The sequence below is a fragment of the Drosophila mauritiana genome, chromosome 2L, assembly GCF_004382145.1.
Source record: "Drosophila mauritiana strain mau12 chromosome 2L, ASM438214v1, whole genome shotgun sequence".
Taxonomy (NCBI): domain Eukaryota; kingdom Metazoa; phylum Arthropoda; class Insecta; order Diptera; family Drosophilidae; genus Drosophila; species Drosophila mauritiana.
The window spans coordinates 6,989,068-7,014,388 of record NC_046667.1 but is presented as its reverse complement, the minus strand read 5'-3'; the positions used below and the strand labels follow the sequence as shown (position 1 = coordinate 7,014,388).

General features: G+C 41.7%; 1 protein-coding gene across 3 annotated transcripts in view; it reads left to right on the top strand.

Annotated features, from left to right (window-relative positions):
• The first annotated feature begins 368 nt into the window (after positions 1–368).
• LOC117145366 overlaps positions 369–25,321 on the top strand; it is a 58,972-nt gene continuing 34,019 nt past the window's right edge. The window contains exon 1 of one of the 3 annotated variants that reach the window (XM_033310993.1): positions 369–2,578. In XM_033310993.1, coding sequence (XP_033166884.1) covers positions 1,400–2,578 — 1,179 coding nt within the window. In that variant the 5' untranslated portion in view covers positions 369–1,399. Of the gene's footprint in view, positions 2,579–23,965; positions 25,261–25,321 lie in introns of those variants that run through there. The other 2 variants (XM_033311001.1, XM_033311010.1) reach the window with 2 other exon arrangements.

Genomic DNA, 25,321 nt, shown 5'->3' with positions numbered 1-25,321 from the left:
GTAAAATTTTTGTTAAATATTTTTAGGATTGATCTTAAAATGTTTGTGTTCATTATCCTTAACGTATCCTTTTCTTTTTGTAGAAGTGTACTGCTTACAGAAGTTCCAGATTGTGTGGGAGATTGCTGACATTTTATTTTATGACGCTACATGCACAATGTCCGACTGAAATTATATTCTGCCTCTTAAACTGGTTAGACTAACGAATTTCCAGGCTGATCAGCCGGATTGGTAATAGATTTTGTCGCAGTTTTCAGTTTCCCGCCGTCGCCTCATGTTGCTGGCCTCATGTTGCGATTAGATGCTCTTTTGTGGATCGCAACATGTGTTGCCAATGCGCATCTGCCGCGACTGAAATCCATACGGAATCCGTGTGTCAGTCGTTATCTGAACGTCGGGAACTGTGGATTTGTCCGCCCCTCCGTGGAGCCTCGCGATCTGAAACTAACATTTACCGGAGCCAAACGGAAGTGCCATATCTCCGTATATTCCTATGGAACTCCGCCATCTGGCACTGGAAATCAAAACAAACAAATCATTGCACAAACAAGCGCTAAAGCATCGCACATACAGATATATACTCCGGAGATATATACTCGGATGTGCGTGAGTGGATTGGTGGGTGTGTTTTTCTTGCCTCCTGGCACCGCGTCAAAAGTCGCGCGCGGATTCTGCGGCGGATTTATGGCCGCGGTAATTGGTTAAAGCTAAGAATTTAATAACCATTAATCATTGAGTGTGTGAACAAATTGGCAAAAGATCAAAGGAAAAAGAATAAAGAATATTATACAAAAAAATGAATGATTTGTGCTGATTAGTTATGAAGTGCTAGTATTTTGAAATACAATTGAATACGACAATAAAAAAAAGATAAATAATAAATAAATTGACGTCGCGGTATATTGAAGTCCAATAAATTATAATAAAGAATAAACATATTAAAATAAAAAAAATCTTAATTCTTAAATGAATATCAGCTTCAAGGAATCTCACACAACGCATAAATAAAGCTGTAAATGCAATGGTATAATAAACAAAGACCCCGAGTAATATTTTAATGACATATAAAAATTAACATCCAGTAAAACATTTTTTACGAGAACAATTAAAATTCCATTTACAAAAAATAAACGACTTAATTCCAACTCTGAACAATTAATATTCCATTTTAAGCCGGTAATAACGAATTATTTTAACTTTCAACAAGTGTCAAAACAAAAAGTGGCAATATTAATTGCGGATTGTGGGACAAAGGGAAATGATTTAAACAAAACAAACGACAAAGGCAAGTGCCTACAAACGCGTGTGAAAAAAATCGACACAAAGAGCAGAGTATTTCTATCAAAAAGGCCAACATAAAACAATAAAATCCCCGCTGTGAAACGTAACGATATTCGAAATGCATTGGCTAGTTCTGATACTAGTGCCCCTCGTCTGGGCCAACAGCGGTGATCTAAAGGGAGCACCTGTGATGACCACAGTAGCACCCACTGGGGGTCATCGAAGTCCCCATCAACAGCAGAGATTGCAGCAATTGCAGGAGGCGCAGCAACTGGAGGCCCATCAGCAGCACCATCATCATTTGCGGCACGAACAGCATCTGCGGGCCGAGCTGGAGGGGAACCACCAGCCGCCGATCGAGGATCTCGAGAAGAAGGCCTTCCTCGATCCCCAATTGCCCATGCAGCAGCACCACTTGCGTCATCACAATCGGCATCATGCGAGCTGGGAGCAGCGGGTGTTTCCCTCGCTGCGTCATCAGCAGCACCGCTTGTCCATCGGACCGAGCACGGCCAAGAACCTAATGACCACCGAGGCACCAACCACCATGCACCATGGCCTGATCTCCAATCACAGTCGCTTTTTCGACAGGGACGGCATCTTTCCATCCTGGGCTGAGCCTCGAACCACCAGAGGACCCAACTGGCGTCAGGAGGTGGACTCGAGTGATTCCGACGAGGACAGCGATGAGGACGACGAAGATGACTACGATGAATATGATGAGGACTCCGATAACTCGAATGGCGTTGACGAGGAACTGGCTCGACAAATGCCTAGATACTCACTGTTCACCCAGAAGTTGCCAAACATCGATTTGAAGGAACCCGATTACAATGCCTACGACCAGTCGGATGAACTGGACATAGTTTCGAGTAGTAATCACAACAGCAACAAGTATCCCAGCGTGGCCAATCCGCACGACAAGTCCGCTGGCAAGCGCAATATATTCGATTGGCTGTTCAAACATGATAGGGAAAAAGAGGCTGTTAAGAAGCCACACATCCCAACCACTTCAACGACCACAACAACCTCAACAACCACCACAGTAAAGCCCACAATAATGCGCACCGAAAGGCCAAAACTGCAATTGATTGATGCGAATCTAAAGAATGGCGGTGGCGAAGAGGACTACTCCAGTGAGGATTCGGACTCAGAGTCGGAGGAGGGCTTCTCCAACGAACAGTGGAACAAAATCGAGCACGAACACCATCTCAGGCAGCAGAAACACCAGAAGGAACTACTGGCGATGCGCGAGAAGAGCCGGAATACCCCTCTCATAAGGAACATTGAGAATGAGGTGAGTCTGGCATTGCGCCCATTGTTCTCAATTCACTGATAAGTCTGCGGCATCCCGCCGATTTCATGATGTCATTAGCCATTGTTGTTGCTCTGACATTGCTCCATTATGTGGGATTTGGCCGTGCAGGCGCGGAGGGCCCGGGGGGAACCCCTGATAAGAGATTCCGTTCATAAACAGCCAGCGATAGTGATTGTGGCCACAAATGACCAACAGTCTTTTGGGGCCAGACTGTGATTCTGGTTTCGGTTTGGGTTTCGGTTTCACGTATGATTTTCATTTGTTGCTGATGGTTAGTCACGCCGAAAATCCGTCAGTAAACAAATAGATGTTCAAGTGCACAGAGACAAATAATGGTATCTATGCTATCAAGATTGTCTCCAAATAAGAGGTATATAAATATCTGAATCAGAATGGGTTGCATTCTAAGTTGTTTGGCAATTGTGTTTGTATATCATTATGAAGATTAACTGCCTTATTCCAGAACTCTCCCTTTCATTTCGTACCTAGAAAATTCTCGCAGTGTACTGCCATTACTCACCTCGACATAACGCACTGACCATGGCTAATGCCGTTTGCATTTTGGCTTACAACAAAAACAGACATGTAGCTTTACTTTGTGTTTTGGTGCTCATGGCAAATGTTTACACAATGCGGCAAAGGTTGAGGGGCTGAGTGTTGAGGGGGGCATGAAAGGTGAAGGCGGAGGGGAAAGGATAGCAGCTGGCTTTTGCCAATTCAGCACTTTTTGGCTGACCGCTCGCCATTCACCATGGCGGCCTGGCTAATTGAAACCAGTCAGAACGGCAACGAAAATCAACAAAATGCAGCAACAATAACAATTAATTTGTTGCATTTGATTTGCACTTTTTGGATGCCATTCCATTATGTTTGCTTTGAGTGGGTTGTTGACAGAGGTTCTAGATTTTAGTATTGCCCCCCTTAATTGCATTTTCATGCGTCCCTTTGATCCCACGACCCAGAGGTCACTGGGTGTCCGTGCCACCCGACTTGGTGTAATTACCTTAAAAAGAACCAATTAAATTGGCCCAAAGCAAATAATGTTCGTCGATCTGACGGGGCAAATGAAAATACCCTGAGTCCGTCTGCTTTAGTTTGTTTTTAGTGTTTCCTGTTTATTTTTATTGGACCAGCATTTCGACTTTACTGCAGGGGACATTTGAGTTTAGTTGTCATTTAGATGTGTTTTCATGCTCAGGTCCTTGGGGCATCGATGTCCTTAAATTTATATTATGGAAAGTAAATTCAGTGAGTCTCTGGAATCTATTGCAAACCTTAGGTGAGAATTTAATAATATAAATTAGTTTTTGTATCAAGTAGGAATATCAAATTATTTTGTGCCAAAATGCCAATTTCCCAAGGCATAATAAATAAGAGGTATAATCCAGTGCAATAAAAATAATTTTCGGCTTAATTTATGTTCTTAAATCCTTCACAATAAATTCGATGCTCCGTCGAAATTAATCCACCGCCGATAAAATTTTATTTAAAGCATTGTTGAAAACTTAAATATGAATTAAGTGCGCAAAATGCGTGGACTATTGTGTGTGCTTAAAGTGTAAATGCGGACTGCACTCGAAATATTGTTAACAGCTAAATAAACACTTGGCTAAAACAACGCGCTTAATAAGAGCAACAATAATTACAAAGCCCAACAACAATGCGCAGCTGCGTGTTAAACAACACAAAAAACACAAGAATTGGAGGTTTTCCTTTCGAGGGTAGATGAGAGTGGAGAGGAGAGGAGTGGGGGCGACAGGTGAATTGGCGTTGGCACATCAAAATAACAAGGCGCCACCGCCCCGCTTTTCCCCACCCAATTTTCCAGCTCTTTGGAACAATACAATTAACACATGTCTGCGGATGACGACGGCAACACCATAGCTGGTGTGTTCCATTTACCTTTGGCACTCCCCCCCAGCAGCCGGATGCACTGCATCCTTCCTTCCTTCCTACTTATGTTTTTTCGCACCATGACATGTTAAATGGCAGCTTTCTGGCATGCCACCCAATAAACCCGGAGTCCACCTGCCGTGTTAACATGCCACAGACTCAATCCAATTTACAATTTACTCAACTTACCCCCACATTTAATTGGCAGCGCTTTTGGGGTTTTTATTTTATTCGAAATACTTTTTATTTCCGGTCTCAGTGCTCACTAATGAGTTCTTCAATGATACCTTTTCGTATAATTGTTAATTAACATGAATATTGCAGAAAATGAAAGCAATTTGTTTAAAAATTACCCCACTTGTTTCTGGGCAAAGGAAAATCAATATGAAAGTGGATTTCTTACTTTCAGTAGCCGTGCATTTCAAAGTTTGCAAGCCCAATTCTTAATGCTCCTTCTCACTAGATCAAGGGATTTAAGCACTTATGATATGACTAGAGAAGCTAGAAGCTAGAAAGAATAGAAAAGAACTAGAGAATAAAAAATTCTATTCAAACCTGAAATCCTTGTAATCCCTTACAGTTCCGTTTGTAGCAAATGCAAAATGAGAGTAGAGCAAAAGGATTTCCAATCGAAATAAAATTTTATCCTTTTAGTTTTGGTTTGCAGTTTGTTTTGGCGTTGAAACGGATTTAATTTTGCAATGTGCAATGCAATTTTTGTAGGCCTTTGTTTGATGCTGCTGAAAGGTTTCCTGTGTTGTTGCAAAAAAACGAAAGGTTTCAGAGGCCTTGAAAGATTTTCCCTGCGCTCTTTTCCTTTTGGTTTTTGGCCCAAAACTTTTCCCAAGCCCAAATGCACATCCCTCATTTGGACCGCCCTCTATTTTACCACCCACTTTCCGAAAAGCTGTCAGAGCCACAAATGCTGTCACTACTTTTCCAGCTTTTCCATCTGCTGTTGTAGCATTTTCTGTTTGTAAGCTTTTAGCCGTCTTTTGTGGGCGTTCTTTCCTATATTGCCGGCCTGTTTTTCTTCCTGTTGCTGCTGCTTCCGTCCTTTCTCTTAGCATTTCCAAGAAGAATCCACAGCGAGCTTGGCCTTTGTGCGGCGAATTGTCAGAAGCGGTTAAGGAGTGACATCTAAAACCACACACGTACAGTGAAGCCCCATCGCCCACGTTCGCCACCCGCCGTTTCGACTGAAGGTTGCCGCTGCGGTTGCAACGACCTTGAAGTTCGAAAGCAGCGGGAGGCCCATAAAAGTGGTAACTACTATGGAGACAGGGCTTTCGAAGAGTAGTCAACCAAGGCAGCTACTGAACTAATACTTTTAAACTAACTGAAATACTAATACTAACTTATATAGTAACTTAAAAAATCAGACAGCATCAGATAGAAAAATTAGGAACTATACAAATGTCATGTTAAATACTTCGACTTAGTACGACTATTTCTTTCAGTGCACACACAAGCCCAGCTAGATATCAGCTGAAATCAAACAAGAAATATTTATACTCATTAGGCTCTAGGAATCCATATTTACATTGCCATCTTGTATTGCAGTTGCTGACAAAGGAAAAGTCAAATTTAACTCATGTTGGCAATGAATTCCTTACCAATAAGAAAATGTTGGAAATGCAAGTTGGAACATAAATTTGGACAGACATGTCAGATTTTTCTGTCAAATGCTTTTTTAAAAAAAATTGTGTTTCAATTTGCTGCGAAAAATAAAACAATAAACGAGCTTTATGTATCATTGTTTATTTTTCGTTACTAATTACATTTTCTTGGTTGTATTAGAAGGTTCTTGATTTTTTTTGTTTTTTTTCTGCTGGCTGTTGCTGCCGATGACATTTTTCAGCTAATTTCCACTCCCATTTTATACATTTTCCTTTTTGGCCTGCTATTGGCAGTGCAATTTATTTCCACCTCTCTGTATCGCATTTTGTGATGTTTTATATTTTTGCTGCTGCTGTTTTTGCTCATGCCAGGGGCATTCATTAGTTGCTTTCTCACTGGAGGAGTTGTGAGTATATCATTTGGCGGGGAATTCTTAGCTTTTCACAAAGAAAATACTTGACTGCCCCGCCCGCCCCTTTTGGTCATTGAAGTATCGCCCGTTCTTTGGACATTTTCCATTGCACAACTTGTGCTTATTGTCTCCAGATTGCTTCGTATTTGGGATTTTTGGCGGCTCTTGCCAGCCTTTTAAGCCGGCAAGGGTCTTGGCTTGCCCTGCTCTCGCCATAATTTATAGCAGCTTCTAATATAAATTTCAAGAAATTATTTCCCCACTCTTTTCGGGAAACCGAAAAAAGCAATATAAATTCTCTCAACTAATTGGCAATGGTGCTGTTGTCTTTTTGCCGGGTGGCTTGTGCGAAGTTGCGAGTTCCAATGACTTTATTACACTGTTAAGATTACATATGTGCTGGGGCCTTATGCTTTTCTTCTCCACTTCCCCATCTATTTTCTTTTTCTTTCTGGTTTAAATGTTTCCATTGTGCCACACATGCTGCGCTGGAAATTCTTAGAATGCCGCGAAATCTTTAAGCGGCTTCGTCACTTTATAAATCATGCGTAGCACTTACAGCATTGGCCATAATATTAGTATGTAGTTAGCATTTTATTTATAATACTTTTAAACTGAAGTTTGCATAAGTAAAAATGTATTTTTAAATTTGTTTTTTTTTTTATATTTCCTGTTTTTTTAATGTATATAATTGCTAGTATGCCCACCGCATCTGTAAATATTCATACATGTAGAGTAGGGGGAGAAGGGCAATTTAGGGAGCGACAAAAGCAGTTTGTTAGTTAATTTGACAGAAAACGGTTTGTCAGTGGCAGAACGATATGTATCTTTGAATCTGTTGAATGCATTCGCCGTTTGCCTCCGTCTCTTTCTCCGCGCATAGCCCCATCTCTTTCGGTGTGTCAGTGGGCTTTTTAGTTGCTAACCATAGACACATGTGATGAGATGCCGACTTTGTGATTGATTTCGATGATGAGCTCGACGAAGAATTCATTGTAGTTCATTGAAATGCAAGGCTGAGCAGCCGCTTTAACCCATGGGTTGATTTTGGGGTCAAGGTGGATGGATTCGCTTGGTGCGTTTACAGTTAGAAGAACCCTATTACGATCCGCGATCACGTTTGGCATGATTTAAGCTGCGAGCAAAGGCATAAATTCTTTATTACGTGACAAGAAGTTCTGGACAGTTCTTGGGACTTTTAGTTTATGGTTAATGCCAGTGTTTATATGGATGGAGTTGCGCCAGCTGCAATTGCCATATAACTTTATAAGTCTGACCCAAATCGAAGTGTCAAAAATAGACTTTATTGAAGTGGTAAATTGAGAGAATTTCGTTGAACATCAAGAATATGTGGAATGTGTAATGAAGTTGGTATATCTACATAAAGTGGAATGTAAATAATTGGAAAATGCATTCCAAAAAGTTTTGAAAGTAATTTAATTTCATTAGATAAATTTATGATTTGTAACCCTTATTTATGTTTGCCTCTAAATTTTTCAATTTCAATTGATTATCGGTTGTCATTTTAAAAAGATTTATTGTCTAAGCTTATTAAGGCTAATGTGTCACTGCCCCATTACTTACTATCATAAATCTGCCTAATAATAATTTATTTACTTAAAATGTTGACATTTGAGCAATCAAATTTCTATATTTCATTTATCCTGTCGCTGACACTCCTTTCATTCCCAGCTGATTAATGATCCGGATTTTTGTCACCTCAAATTGTTGTATTTACACTTTTATTAAAATGTTATTCTTTATGAGCAGGAACACCTTTAAATCAAGCCATGTTATATGTTATTCTGGTAATATTATAGCCACAAAAAACCCCACCCGAATGTGGAATTAGATTTTATTTCACGCAACACTTGCAAGTGACAAAATAAAAAATGCTGAAAATAACACGCTTGTCAAAGAGTCGCGTTGACGATAAATCATGACCAGCAAACGAAAATATTTTTGTTGACGCGTTTGTTGCAAGTCCATTGCGAAATGCTTGCCCTACAATTTCCGCCTCCACGTAACCGCCCGTCTCCCCTTTCCCATTTTCTAACCAAAAAAAAAAAAAAAGAAAAATAAATAACTAAATAAAAGCCGCAAAAGACAAATTGAAAGTCGTGTAAGCCGCTTTTTGAAAAAAAGGGGTTACCCGCCAGAGAGGAAAGAGTCACGGTCACGCCTGTTATTCACAGCCCATTGGAATAAATAAAAAACTGTAACTAAACTGAACTATTGAACTGTAAACAGAAAACTAAAATACACCGAAAAAATGCAACATAGAAAAATGACCCAAACCAAATAAGTTCATCTTTTCTGCGTCATATACGGTAAAGCATCTATTGATCAACATGAACTTAAAAATTTTGTTAGAAACTAAGTGATTTTACTTAAAAATTCATCACCATTTCTAATTTAACAACTTAAAACAAAGCCCTTAAATCTTTTTATTTGTATAGCCCGTGATGGCTCGCTTTAGTGAAGTGTGACTGTACTTCTGCGACCAAAATGTATCTGAAACCTATTTATGTGTGTGACGGCGTGAGTTGAGCATTCTAATTCATCAATCGAACACATATAAATCAAATCGAACCTCTAAAAGGGAAATAAAGTTCGGGTTTTTAGGATCTAGAACCCGCTCGCTGTCACCTGCTGTGCTGCATTGTCCCACCTGTGCCTGATGTAAATGCATCATCTGCTTGATGTAATCGCTCCAACGCACGCACACACTCGTAAATCGAGTCCACAAAGGTCAAAGGTGGCCTGGCAAATGTCTTCATTCGAAGTATATGTGGAAGTTGATGCATTGCCCGACTGGTCATTAAAAATTAAACATAAATCTTTTCAGTCAGTCATGCCACTCTGGGGACCCTTCAGCCGTGTGAATGTGTGCGTTAGTATCTCTGCATGTATATGTGTTTGGGATCGAGCGCGGTATGTGTGTCAAAAAGTCGCTGAAAATTGCAAACCCATTACCCACATGTATAAAGTATAAGAGCCACGATTACAGGCCAAGCCAAGGGAAAAACTCCGGCGAACGAGAACACACCCACCCAAAATGTGCTCGAGGTGTGTGTGTTTTTCAATGACAAGTGTCACACAGTTTTCTTGGGCTGCACAGTGGGACAGGATCTTTAAAAACAAGGCAATATAATAATACATCTGTTAATAAATGCATAGAAATAAATCCTCTTTAAAATTGATAATTTGCTCTAATATAAATAAATATATTTAAATTTAATTTGATGGCTAAATAAACATCATGGCACAGTGCTTAAACATTAGTTAAGTTGTCAGTTTAAAAACCCATGAAATTTATGCAGTCACTTGCACTTCAATGTGATTAATGTGTGGGTATTGTATTGGAAACGAATTCAAGACCACTGTGCATCTCAACTCATTTGGCATTACAAAAGTTGTGTCTGTTCAACAGCGAGTGGCACATAAAAATAGCCAAAGTTTGGAAAAAGAAACCGAAAATTGTCATGCACTTTTTGACAGCTAAATCAATAAGCATAATTTTGGACCACGCCAGCATTGGGTTCCGCTGCACTCAGAATATCAAATAATGCAGCGTAATATTCATGATGGGGGGTCAGTTCACTCTTTGTCAGTTGGCAGGTTGACAAAAATCTGCATTTGAATGCGATTTAATTAATGTCCGCGGGCATTGATGATGGCGATGGGGATGACTCAATTTCTGGTCGCATTTCGGTATGCGATTGATCGTTGGGGCTTCAGTTTTGTGACTGGACATTAACCCATTGTGCGCGTTTGACACCACGTAAATCTCTTTTACAGGCGCGTCACAATTTATGACATTCGAAATTGTTGAATTGTTGAATTGTTGAGAGACATCGAAGACGGTAAATTGAATGCCAATGCCAGGCTATCGTCAATAAATTGTCTAATTGTTTCGATTGGCATATGGTGGATGGAAAAGCCCAGTAGCAGACCCCCTGGTATCCCCCATATATGATTAATTTCTTCGATTTTTTCTCGTCTGTGAAATCGTTAGAAATTTCCAACGTCTCCAGTTGCACTCCGTTTGCATTATGCATGAGAAACGAGGTTCAGTGTCGGTGTCTTCAGTTCGCTCGGTTTGTTCGCTTGACATGCGGACAGTGCTTCAGTGCGTTTCATCAATATTTCATTTTCGGCATTTATAAGCGATTTCCTTTTATTACACAATTTTATTTCGATTTTATTGGATTCCGATTGGGAACAATGCACTCGTGAGGTCTTAAAACGAGCATCACGACCATTAACTTCGCACTCGGAAGGTGTTTTATGTATCAGGGCTTATAACTGGCTTTCCACATGGGTGGGGTTTTCCCTTTTCGGACTGACAGACACTTTAACACTTTCGCTTTTCAATAAAACGAAATCCCTAATTCGATTTGTTTGGAAGTCTCTAAGAGGCTTTGGAGATATGTGATTCCATAAAGCAGAACGCTTGAATATTTTCAAAAAGCCCACCCCAGCTAATCCAACTTAAATTTATTGCTTTTGATTTCATTTCAAATTTCTAGACATTTATTTCTGGCGGAACAAAGTCAAGGTTAATGGGCAGACTAAAAATAATTAGAAGCATTTTGTTTATATATGTTGTGCAAGATAATAAACATTATGAATGATTCATAATTATTGCGTAAAATGATTGTTTCGTAGTATTCAAATGCTTTAAAAATTTGAAAATTTAATGATTACCTTTTTAGCATGAATAATACGATTAAAGCCTCTTAACATATATAATTGGTTAATCTAGTTTTCCCAAATCTAATCCTTACTGAGCAGTAAAGAGTATGAGCTAATAAATCAAGAAATCAGCTGAATGAGCTTTAGTTTGATTAGGTTTGGTTCCCAGAACCGCTGTCCATAAATCAATCGGTCTTTCATCAGTCATTAAATCAGCCCGCCTGGCTCTTGCGAAGCCACAATTTGCATACTGCATCCTAATGCATCCCACTGCATATCCAGCAGCTACCTTTGTTGGCAGCCCCCGTTTTGAATCTCAACGGCGGTGCTCTGCACCTGCTGCTCACCGTCGAGCGCTTCATCAACCACAAATCGGCCATCGCAAAATGCCTGGAACATTGCGCCGAGACCCTCGAGGTCAGCTCATAAACTAAACGCTATCAAAAAGCCAAACGCTTGCAAATCTCGTAGTCATCAAAATCATTTTTTTTATATACCCTAACTGAGGGTGCTATGAAATGGACTACGATTTTGGTTAGCCAAAAATCAAGTACTTGCCTTCGAATTTAATTTAATTTAATTTAAAGTATAAGACGCAAAGCTAAAATTCCTATGTATTTTGTTTTACATTTACCATATAATTTCCTATACATACATATTTTTTCTGGAGAAAGGGTATAAGTTATTCCAGTTGCCATGGCAGCTCCTCTTGGCTTTTTCACTTGCTGGTCGTGGCATTCGTGTCCACCGCGGGGCAGTTTGCAACTGCCTGGCAGTCTGGAGTCTTCAGTCCGCACTCCGTGGACTCCAGACCGTGCTCTGAAGTCCGTGGTCTTCGACTTCGCCTTCATCTGCATCTGCATCTTCTAGTTAAAATCTCAGCGCTACGTGGCTCGAGTTTGGTTCGTGGTTGGCAGACAGACGGCGGTTGCCAACTAATAATTGGCGAAGGCCCGGGGGGAAAATGGTGGGCCAAGGGGGCTTCGACTGGCAAACGAATTTGCACAAAGTTGCAAATCATTTGACAGGCGGTGGCTGCAACAAGATTTTTGCTCTGGCTTCGCTTTTTGTTGGCTTTTGCATTCCGCTGGCGCGTTTGTTTGTTTTGCACAAATCTTTGGCTGCTGTTGCCACTTTGATGATGTCATATGCAAATAAAAAAAAAATGCCATAACGAAAAGCCACCGACAGATGCCAAATTTTCGTAGCTAATCTCGGCCGGGGCATGGAAATGACAAAGGTGATGCTAATGGTGATGGATATGGCTGTTGATTATGTTCCCGCGATCGGAATGTTGTTGCCAATTGTTTGCCGGTGATTTATGCAAAATATTTGACTAATTCTTATCGCATTTTTCGAATCTCTTTGCAGGTGAGTTCTGGCTGTGACACTTTCGAGATTGATTTTTGGGTATGCCTAATGATTTGAATGTGGGATATGGTAAGCTTAAGTGAACAAAAGACTATCTCGGATTTACGGATTGCTGCTAAGATAGGCAAATATAAATACTTGTGTGCATTTTATTTATCATAATATAATTAAGATTTATTTATTTTATAACTCTTCCTGAATCTATCTTATATGAAACAAAGTAGTGATTCTATGTATCCTACATCCTTGACCTCCCTCACGGCTTGCATTGCAATCAACTTGGGTCTTGCACCATTGCCATTTTCCAGTCGAGGTTGGCAGTGAAGCGAGCTATGCAATTTGTAACTTGTTAAGAAGTGGAAAAGGGGAAAACTCAGTCCGAGCATGACTTTTCCCCCGCTTCAACCCCACCCCTCCACCTGTTTGCTCCTTCAGCTGAGTGGACATATGCCTAACGACCCATTAGTCACGTCAAATCAGCGACACGAACAGCCGCAAGTGCGAAAACAAAGCAGAGACATCGCCCGGAAAAAACCAATAAAAACGGGAGGACAGCGCACTAGTAACGAAAACAATAAAAGCAAAGTGATCGTGACCAATTGTTGGCTTTCGGTCACTTGACCAACAATCAACATCCACAGCAGCAGTTGCAGCAGCAGCAACAGCAGCAGCAGCAGCAAAATCAACAGACGTGCGACATCGTTTGGATATCTGCAAATATTTGCCCATGTTGACGAACTTGCGGCCACTTTCGCCCCTATCTGACCCAACCACCCACTTAACCCTCTGCTGCCTGCCGTCCTTCATTCCGGACACTTTTGCGGCGGTTGGCAAAAAGCAGTCCAAATGTGCATAGACCGTCAGTCAAGTGACCGCAAATGCTGCCAACACTGTGCGACTGCCCAGAAATTTGGCCAGACCAGAAATATCCGTCTGGTTTTCCGGCTACTCGCCTTACGTCCGTTAACACTTAGAAAAAGGCTATCTAATTTACACATTTATATAAAAAATAGGAACTAATTCAATCTGAAAGTCCTACTTTTGTAGAAAAAGATAGATAGTATTGACATATTTGTTATTTCCGGGTAAGTGGCTAGCCCAAGAACATTTATTTTATAAATTGCATTATATTTTCTCCCAGTGCACTCACAGCCTTTGTGTCCACCTGCAGGCCGCGTCGCTGGTTCTGTCTGCGTTCAGACACCTTGGTGCAAATATATATGTATATATTGTAATGGGACGTGACAGGTCGTATTTTATGCGCCTCTGATTCATCAGATTGTTCTTTATTGTCAGCTGGGGCGTTAAGAGAATTTAATTTATTTGCCACTTGCCATTGATTTGACAATTGAATGTGCGTATTAACGCCACGTTTCCATTTCGCAGCGCGTTTCCATTGCAGCTTATGCACACACAGCTCCGGGACACATGTGGCACATGCAAACGAGCACATTTCCCATTTGCGACGTCGCAGAAAAACAAACCACGGACGAGATTCGAGATCGGAACAAGCTAAATCCATTTAGGGTGCGCAGCCGGCCAAACCAACCGAAAACCCGGAACTGCCATCCTTTTACCCTTTTTTGTTTCTGATTTCTGGACCTATCTCAATGCAGAAAAGCGTGCGCAGAGTGCAGAAAAACGAATTTCGGGCAAATATTCCGTCAGAAGCCGAAAAAAAACAAGAATATGAGGGTGAGACTTTTGGGGTGGCAGTTTTGTCCACATTTTTTGTGGGGGAATTTTCGCCCTCAACCTCTTAGAAATTCAGAATCGCAGCTTCCTCACGTTGTGTGCGTTATTTTTTGTGGGTTTGTCGGACCAGAGTATGATGACTTTATCAAGAGGATTGAGTTCTGATGGAAACTGGACTGAAGAAACTAGTATATATTTCGAATTTTTTGCCATTTCGTTTGATGTCTGTTCAAGTTAGAGCAGTGATTAACCTCCTTGAACTGGTGTCCATATACATTGGTTTCGATGGTTGTTAGGAGTCCTTCCCCTGATTGTAACTTGAATGAAGCAAAACTAACCAACTACCAATAACTAACTACCAATATTGTTAGCTACAAAGAAACATAGAATGCATATTTTAAAATTTATTTTATTCTTATAGTTCTAAGAATTCTATCCCATTTAATTCAAGGGAATTCGACTCTTCGCATGCCTTTCGAAATGCGTATTTTCATGGCTTAGATTTTGTTTTTGCCCAAGTGCAATTCAGTTGCTGGCCTCCACTTCTGCTGCCACCTCAATTTCCACAACTGCCATTCCGAACTGCCATATATTCACGAAATGGGTCTAGTGCATGCTGAGCAGCCTTCGTCCTTCTCGTCCTTCGTCCTTGGCGCTGGGGCTTCACCCCACTCCGTTTCACTCTGTTCCATTCGCTTTTCTCTGCGTGTTTGCAGGCAAACAAATAGAAAGCGGCGCCCGCTGTTTGTCGCCATATGCTCCGCTTGCTGGGGGATTGACACACCCCCAAGGGGGGGCAGGGGTAGGGTCTTCCTGAGGGGGTTGCTGCAGTTCCACATTCGGGTAGCAGCTGCAGCACTAGCTGCCCGAAATTGAGTTTTTGGCCACGACTTGGATTTATTTGCATAGCCGGCGCAAACATTTTAAAGCTTCCACAGGAATGTTTAGTCGACCAGTTGAGTGAGTCCTGTGAGCATGGGCACTGCGGAAAATAGGGACACTTGAACGTACATTCTTATTTTATTATTTGTTTAAATTGTTTTCAATGCCAATTTGGAAATAACAACATGATTCTGTATTGTAAGGACCTTTTATCTCTTAGTTGGCTGATTTAGAAACATGATCCTTGGCTGAAATTTTCTAGCCGTGGATATTGGAGCGTAAGCCGTTTGCTGCGGCTTATAAGCTCAGCACTCCCGTGTCCCGAGAGTGCGTGCTCGCAGTCCTCGGTCCTTGGTGGTCCATCTAATCCTCGAATGCTGACCATCCGAGGAAGCCGGAGCTGATGTGTAAATGCCGTCATAATGCTCGTACCGACGTCAGCTTGACAGCTTTTCCCAGCCCCGAATTGTAGGCGTGGCACGTGTCTGACCAAAGGATCAGAGGGCTCGCAAAAGAAGGGGAGGGGGTAGGAGCAGGAGCAGGTGTGCTTGGAGCCGTACACACACACACACACACACACAGACAATAGTCCTCATAGCAGCTTATTAGTATGCAGCTGTGCTCGCCTTTCGTTGCCAAAGAATGGGGTTTTCCAGCCTCCCAGTGCACGAGTGTGTGTGTTCGTGCATTTCCCCGCGTGGAAATGCTGGTTCGTGTCTTGATTCAGTTTGTCTTAATTAATTTCCAAAAGCATTTGCTGGGGGGAAATCCCAAAAGAGTGTTCCAAATTAACCTCTACATGCGTTGCTGCCCGTGATTGTTGTTAATCTCCGATTGTTGGTAGCTCAGGAATTCACTTAATATGGGCAATGTTGTAGCGAATATTGCGCAATTAATTAGTTTGGTTGAAATTATGGATTATATACACGCGTTCCAAATAGAAACATGTATTCAAATTGTTTTTTAAGGATTTCTTAATGGCTTTGTAGGCACCATTTTAAGATACTCGCCCTTTTATCGACATTTATACGTGCAGTTTATCCGGAGGCCACAAAAACCCATAGACCAATTTACCAGATGCAGGCATTCGTAAAAAAATAGGACAGTGCACAAGAAAAACCCGCAGGTCGCACTTTGCTGTTTGGATTTCGCAGAATTCGCAATTTTTGATTACATTTCAATCTCATCCAGCCATGGTTTTCGTGGCTGGATATCTGAAAAACATAGAACACGCTCTTGAAAAGTATGTGCAACGGCACCGATTTGTGCGAAAAGCGTTTTTCTAGGGGGTAGGGGGTCTGCAAGGGGGCGTGGTCGGAGGTCGAGGGGGAAAAGCCACGCGGAAAAATGCAGCTAGGAAATATGTATCAAAATTAAATTGCAATTGAAAACGCAATCACATTTTCAGAGGGAACGAAAAATTGAGCTGAAATGTTGTTATTTCGCAAGTGATTTTAATGCAGTGACTGTTGCTGCAGTTGTGATTGCAAGTTGATTTGTAACTTGATTTATGCAATTTGTTGCCGGAGCGTGGAAAAATATTTCCCAGCTTTCGGTTTCGGCCATTCCCGGTTATCATTTTGATTGGTTATTCAGTCGGGAGCTGCTTAATCTGAAACAGGGACATGCTGGGCGAGAAAATCCAATGCCACACACGCCACATTGGGGAAACTGAATTTCCCATTCTATGGGTTGATTATGTTGCCATTGGATGGAAGGGTGATATCTGATGTGTGATTGATGCCCATGTGGCTATGTTTGCTTTAGGATCGATGCTATTTTCGGGACGAAATTCTGGGAAATGTTAAACAGGGAGTGTGAGTGGAATTTACCAAATACCTAGAGTTCTTTTTGAAAACAATTATTACAATAGTCTTTATGTGTGTTATATAGGTTGATTTAAGTTAATAGAGCTTGGTTCTCTAAGCCATATCCTCTAACCCCATTCATAAACCATTTTAATTAGTTCAGATCCCTTGACGTTCTCTCATTTCGTTCTGTCGTCTCTCTGGCACTTCTTATGAATGCGCATTTTCCTTCCCTTTTCCGCCATTTCCCAGCTCAGCTGAACTCACGTAATCAAGCCGCTCATTTCCCCAGTCACTAGTAACAAATCCTTCAGCTGACATTTCCCTTTTAAAACTGCTTAACTTACTGCTTCGGTTACGGACTGTAGTAGTTGCACTGCGCCCGTTGTCCCCCATTTTCCTCCCTGCTTTCCCCAATTTTCCCACTGGTGGGTCTCCCAGCATCACAGCTCATTAATCAACTGGCGTTGGAGTTGCTCGTGTTGACGTGCACCTCGAAAATGTCACTTTCTTGGGCGGGGAAATTTCCAACACCTACCCGCCATTGGTGAAACTTTGGTTTTTGGTTGATTAATTGTTTAGTTAGTGATTAGGGAAAATGGTGACCGCAGCTGGTCAAAAGCAGGGAGCCTTTAAGGTTGATACCAATTAAAAACGTCCGCGAAACGCTAGGAAAACGCGCGCAAGATAAGGCACACGCGATTTTAGCAGCGCTCGCGTTTTTGCTTCGCGGTCTCGTTGAAAACCGTCAACAAGCTTTATTGCCACTTCAGTTATGGGGTTTTTCTCTGTCTTTCCCGATCATCTTTTATTTCTTTATTTTTTTAAATTTTGTTATGCCCCAACAAACACTTGAGCACCCGTTTGTTCGCCTCTTGTGGAAATGCAGCTCGCAATTTTCATCTCGCCTTGCAATTTAACCTCCTTTCTCCTCGCTCGCCTCATTGAGTCCTTTTTCAAGAACAATTCCTTTCACGTATGAGTGTGTGTGCGTGTTTCTTTTCTAGTGCATTTTTTTGCATCTGACTGGTGTGTTAGTTTTCATCACCATCACCATGATCAGAATGGAAAGCGTCATCGTAAAGACTCGCTGCCTCATAGCTCAATTTAGCTACCCACAATTTTCCTTTTCTAGTCTTCATTTCTGTATTCTCACCAAAAATTTGAGTGCTGAATTTTTCAGTGGTTTTCAGTTCATGTTTGAATAAGTTTTACTACTTAGTTTTAAGCACTTATTATCCCATTTTTCTATATCACATATTTAGGTTTGCATCTGTTGCACGTTGTAAGTTTTGTAAACTGTATTTGCATTGTGCTTAGTCCGCAAGTAAAAGTTATATCCAAAATCCAATTTCTTAAGTTTCCGTTCCTGTTAGCGTTATTTGAAGCCAAACTTTGTTTTTATTCTTCTTTCAACTCGCATCATATTAAATAATTTTTACTTTCACTTTCCTACGGCTGTCGTACAGTTTCCCCAACCGAGCAAAAACACTTTGCAGACATTCATGTCTGCTCATGTTGAGCGTACGAAAAGTTTTTCACACAATTAAGTTGAGCAAAATGCTGCGGCAGACCCAAAACTTGAAAGAAGTCCTCGCAAGGACCTCAAAATTCTTCTGCAGCTGCTGCTCCCGACATTTGTTGTTCGGGATCAACCAGAATGGAAATAAAACTTGTCTTTCAGAAACGCATGTCGGCATTTTTGTTTTGTAAGTTTGAATATTGTTTATGCAAAGTTCAGTCAAGGTGTTGCTTAAAGGTGTGCTTGTAAACTACATTAAAAAAGTAAACAAACATATTTAAAATATTACAGCCACATTTTGTGTAAATATGGAAAAATAACAATACAATTTCTTTAGGAATAATAACAATTCAGTTTGCTCTCACACAAACCTTCCAGGAAATCAAAACAACAAAACTAACTATATTTTTAAATCATCTCGAGGGTTAAAATCTTTGCCACTTTATAAAACTACGTACTCAGCTTGACCGATCGCATCCTCCATTTAAGTTTCGTTTAATTTCATTTTAAATGCACTCGAAACGATTAGGAAAATATATTCGACCTCTCTTCAAGCACTCGAGCGTTTTGTTCTGTTATCGCCGACGTGAAATCATCGTATCGTAAAGGTACAAAATGGTAACCAAAAGGTTCGGGAACCAGTGAAAACCAAAATGACTTGGCCGAAATGGCATTGTTATTTGTGGGTTTGGCTGTTTACATTGATTGCTGCCCGAGATACAAAAGCGAGAACGAACGAGTTTTAGTGCCCCACTATTGTACATAATGCATATATTTGTGGCCTTTGTTGCTTTGTATCCTGTGTGGCAGGAATAGGAATAGTATAGGAGCAATCCTACCTGAGAACCGGACCCAGCAGCTCGCCAAGAGGTCCATTGTGTCAGGTCAGGCATCAACGTTAATCCAATTAGTTAGACAATACCCTTTGGGATACGCTCCTCGGTATTGGCATTGGGATCACGGGTCTCGTGCGGATCGAATTTTGTGAATACGCCCACGTCAGCCGTCTAATCTCGCCCGCCATTTGTTGATGCACTTAATTAGATGGCCGGAGAATGAGGAACTGGAGGCCAACTGGGAGCATTTGGCTGGGAGCCTTTCAATTGCCGCTGCGTTGGCACGTCTGCAGTCGGTTGATTATAGAAATATGTCGAAAATATTCTTGAAACTTGGCTTTGACTAACACGGCGCACGTTGGCATCGTTAGGCCAGCCATTAACTGGAATTGGCTCAAATTGTTTATGGCCACTACAATCGTAAACACACAAAAGGACTCACCTCCTATGGCGCCATAAAACGGCATTTATACTGCCTAGCAATTTACAATATTATTGGCAGATGAAGATAGTGGGATCAGCAACTTTATTATTGGATTCTGTTGGCAAGAAGAAGCTGCCGAATTTAGGTTTAATAAATTGAGTTATTATAGATCATATTTTAAGCTTCTTACTTTGCATGAGTTTCATTAAATTTAGTTATAAAACAAATTAACAATCTTTCCAAAAATAATTATGATTAAACGCCCCCAGTTGCATTATTTCGCTTCATTATGGGCTACAGTTCTCTTCGAGTTCTATTACCCAGCAGACAGCCTTAAATTAACTTTTTCATCAGTTTCCTTCTGCCTCCTCTGTTTTCCCCAAGATAGCTGCTTTTCTATTTCTGTGATCCACACGCAACCTGCTCCCCAACGCCTTGTTTTCCCCACCCACTGGAAAATCTCCTCGGCTAATTGCAGCTTCGACGCCTTTCAACACGCTGCAAATGCCGCTTTAATAGCCACCCCTCTCCGGGGATTTCCCCTGCTCATCGGGTTTCCCCTTAAACGCTTCCTGCTTCTTGGAGTATGCAAACTATGTCATTGGGTCTTCTGGTATTTTTTATTTTTTTTTTTTGGGAATCGGAAAATCTCGGTGCGCTGCTGCACTTTCAGCTCGGGTTTGCTTTTAATGTATTTTCTTGTTAGCTATTTACATTTTCAGGCGCTGCATTTTCTATTGAAAATTGTTGCAGCTTCTTGGGAACGTGGCAGCTCGTTAAAGTCTCCCCATATCCATTTTATCTCCGCTCACCTTTCACCTTTCTAACTCTGCCCCTGAATAAGGAGAAGGGGCGTGGCAGATCAAGCGTGAGATTTATGCAAATTCTTCGTTTCGCTGACAACCGATTGCCTTCTTTTGTTAATGGTGGAGTACATTTTATAATTCACATAAATGTTGCTTGTCAGGGTGAATTTTAAACATTTATTCTAGGAAGTTTGCATCTAGTTTTTCCTTTCCTTTAATTGTTACTTTAAATCTTTAATACTAATGAGAAGGGTTAGTAATGGCAGACACACCGATTCAAATATAATAAGTATAGCATTCTTATAGTAACGAATTAGTAAGCCATTATCACAAGTGAGTTCTTCTTCAAATAAACCATGACATTCTAACGTGTGTGTTTAACAACCCTGCACTGCTGAAACGCACCGTTTTCATATGTCAGGCACTGACCTTTGACTACACGAACTTTCGGACGGCCTTCAGAAGAATAGCCAACGACAAACAGATGTCATTTGATGATGACAAATATTTGAATGCTGACTGGATGTGGCCCCTTCCTTTCGCTGTCTACCAATCCGTCTCACTCTGTTGTCTGCTATCTCTGTCTTTGACCCCCGCGGGGCAACCGGAAATTGCGTTGCTCTTTAACTGGGGTTAGATACCCTTTTGTGTTTTTTGGGATAGGGTTTTTGGCCTTGGGCCGTGGCAGTTTTATCTCGAGTCAATTTGCTTTTCCCCTCATCATTTTTGAGCTAAGCGGTTTAGGGCAATGAAAAGTTGTGCTGCCCCGGAAAATGCTGTAAAATTGTCATAGATCAGCATTGTTGGTGGGCAAACTATTTTCAATAATTACCCGGAAGTGGCTGTCAGATAGTGAGAATCTCAATCGTATCCATACCCATCCTCGCAGGAGCTTCCCTCAATTAGGGGATGACTTTGTTCTCGATCTGGTTTCGATTTCAAATTGAGTTATTTCTCTCTCCTCCGCGGCGCTGCCTTTCTATCAATTTCAAATTTGATTTTTATGATTTCGATGGCGTCTCATTTCTCATGCCAATCCTCGTTTGCGGTTCCCTGTGCCTCATTTGCATTTTGTATTGAATTCGATTTCATTTCTTTCGGCAGCTGCTGTCCCTGCGATTCCCCTCGCAATCCCAATCCAAATGGCAACTTAGGCAAATTGAATGCGGTAAATGTGAATCGGAATACAAAAAAGTGTGTAGCGGAGTAAAACAAAGCTAATGCCAAGGGCAATGTGGAAGAGCCGTCCTTCGGCGGAAAATGATTTCGCCAGCGATTTGATTTGGCTATAAATACGGCCCCCGATCCATTACACAATGTCCGCCGCGGCTAATGGAACAGACTCCCCTTTTACCTATGGGCTTTAATTTTCAGCCCGCCTGTCTACGTGGATTCATTTTAATTAGCGGCTACAACAAACATTAAATGAAAATGCAGTTGGCGCCTCGCCGTGAGAAAAACGGCAGCACGGCTAAGGCAAAAATAAAAGCTAAAGAACAGAAAGGGAGAAAGTAACACCAAAGCATTGAATTTCGAAATACTCTTTAAAATTTAAATAAAGGAAGGAAGTGTTAACCAATTTCGCAAAATTAAATATTTATTCGAATATAAGCAATTTATAGGATTCTTAATCACACCTTAAATTTTTAAGAGATTAATCAGAGAAGTTTTCCATCATTGTTTTTGTAAAAAAACTACTTTTGTTTGAATTTTTCAAATCGTTATCCTCAAAATGGTAACAGGTTAGGGTATTTAATATTAATAAAGTATAACAACTATGTGCCGGCTTTCACCAGGTTCCAAAGCAACAGAAAATCGCCACACGAGGTCCGCTATGTAAAAGGGGATTGGGTGGGGCATCCTCGCCTGGGTGGGCTCCGTGGCGATGTTGCTGCTGCTGGTGCTGCTGCCACTGCTGTATGTGCAACATAATAATTTGTAAACATTTATCAATTATGCAGCAACAGCAGGAGCGGAGCAATAACAGCAATACCATCCTCCCCTCCACCGAAACGCTGCCCGTGCGCACAAAGTTCTTCTAGCCGTGGCCAACTGGCCACATAAATTTCCCCGCCAGCCACCATCGCCACTCAGCGGGGCGCCTCCGCACACTGAGAAAAAAATATGATGATGAAACAATCAATATGTTAAAAATCCAGAGAAAAATTAAGAGACATTTTTAAAGACCCCAAGATTAGAATTTGGTGTTAAGTCTAGTCTGCACTTAATAAATATTTCTTCGCTTCAAGACTAAGCATATGATATATAGAATTTCAGTGCAGATGAGCGGAAAGTTATCAGAAGAGGCAATAGTGGGCTGCACATTCCAGGGGCGTTTTCGGCTTTGACTTTGGCGGTTTTCTGGCCTGGGCGTTGATTCGCCTGACCAAACATGCAATTAAGTGCAAGTGGGCAACACCTCTGCCTGGGCCACATCGTCATCATCGTGATGCTCCTGGGGTATGGGTGGACAGTTGGGCAGGTGAGTTCAGAGGATTATAATGCGTGCCCGCAGCTCGCCAACTGGAATGCCCTTGCGGAGTACATCAATCATCCAGCAGGCCCACTTGCTGACACCAACAACTGCGAAAAGTGCATCACACAATGGGTGGGTCATCATCAACGTGACCGAGACCTAATCCCAGGCATCTGCCAAAGCGGCAGGTGCCAGAATCCCCGAGAGCCGGAGTGCCAAGTGCCTAGAGCCAAGTCCCCGTCCCCTGGGTGTTCCAAGATCCCGACGAGGAGCTATCATGCTGGGTGACAATGGCATGTCTGAGCTAATTCCTGTGAATTATGGTGCGTGCTAAAGGCCACGAAATATCTTAGGAAGTGATGGTAGTGCGGTGGAGTGGCAAGTAACAGATTCCCCCACATTATTCAAGAGGATAACATAAAATTTAAATATTTAAAAATTTTAAGGAGCCAAGAGCCTATTTCATTAGTCAATATTTCGTAAATAAATTATAATTAGTTTCGTGTTATGTGCAGCAAGTTGAGCTGATTGCACTTTAATGGTTGCACCTACAGCGCTGGGAAATTTAATTTGCGATGCACATCAAAGATTTCCCCAGAAACCATTAAAACCCGCTGCTCAAGAATGTTAATCTTCCGAAGAGAACTAGTTCGGTGCAATTGAATTAGTTGAACAAACAATCAAAAGTGCAATTTTCCAGCGTGGAATCTCCAGCAATAGCAGCATGTTGCAGAGGCAGTAGCAACATGCTGCCAGGTATTGCTGCACCACACACACACACACGTGCGCAGAGCGTCAGCTGTTTTCTGTTTACAATCCACAACAGTGAGGGGAAATGTTGCCAATGTAAAGGCCGGCGCAACATTGTTGCGAGCATTTTCTCGTTTTTCGAAAATTTTCAGCATTCAACGGTCTATCACTCTGGCCGTCGGTTCGTTCGCCATCTGAAGTGTGTCGCTTGCGTGTCTGCGTGTATCAGCACATGTATCTGTATCTGCGTCCGTGAGTGCGTCTGCTGTATCCGAGTACCCGAATCTTTGTATCTTTGTGGATTGTGAAATGGCCAACAGGCAGCACGCGTGTTTCTAAGTTTTTCCCAACAATTTCTTGAACTTGCTCCAGAAAAAAAAAACTTGGCATTTGGCAATCAATTGTTTGTCTAGCCGATTTCCTCGGCGTCTGTGTGTTGGTATTCTCTTGGCCTCCAATTAAAACCAAATGATTCACAAAGCGGCTTTTTTCATTCACAAAAAATGCGTGACACACTTTTCGGTTAGCTTATGATTTATGCCACGCTTGTCACATTAACAACAACCGCAAAATGTTTTAAACAAGCCACGAAAATCTCCGAGATTCCGTGGAAATATTTCAACATTTTTCAAAAGATTTGTGAAGTGAAGCATAGAAAAAATTACAAAAAGTGTACAGCAATTAATTACAGAACCCCTAATTAATTAAAATTGAACTAAAAGCAAATGGAATTGTAAAGCGCAGTATAAAATAGGTTGAAAACTGTACTGCAATTAATAAAGAAAGAGAGAAGTGTCTAAACAAAATGCAGTTAAATACCCTACAGCTTGCCTTGATTTTCCTGAGTTTTGTTCGCCTGGAGGCGCAGGCTAATGTTCAGAATAATGGCTGGCAGAAGGTGTTGCCTGATGACTTCAGACGAGAACGTGATAAAAGTTCAGCCAGAACGCGCCGGAATCCGCAGGAGGAATTGCGCTTGAGACACGAGCAGCATCATCTGCGCCTGCAGCAACATCAGATGGCGTGGGAGCTGGAGTTGCAGCGGCAGCTGCAAAAGCATCTGCAGGACCAGCAATCGCAGCAGTCGGAGCAGAGCCGGCCGGTGCGTCATCATCAGCATAAATCTCACACCAAGGAGCTGGCCAAGAAGCCCATTAGACGGGCATCGAGTTTCGGCGATGACAAGGCCAAGATGGTGCAGAAGCGCAGACTACACTACAACGAGTACGATAACGAAGATCTCGAGCTGCACACCATCGAAACCGGCGATCAGGGGAAATTCTCGCCGCGGCAGTGGCAGCAAATCGAGATTGCCCATCGGCGGCAGAAGGAGCAACATCAATTGCAGTTGCTGGCGCAACGACAACAGCAGCGACAACTGCTGACAACGACAACGGCAATGGAAATGGCAATGGCAACAACGTCGAAAACAACGGAACCCAATGATGCCAAATCGGAGGATAATGATGTGAGTGAATCCAAGGGGATTCGATTTAATGGGTTGGACACAGAGCAGGAAGTATTTTGGC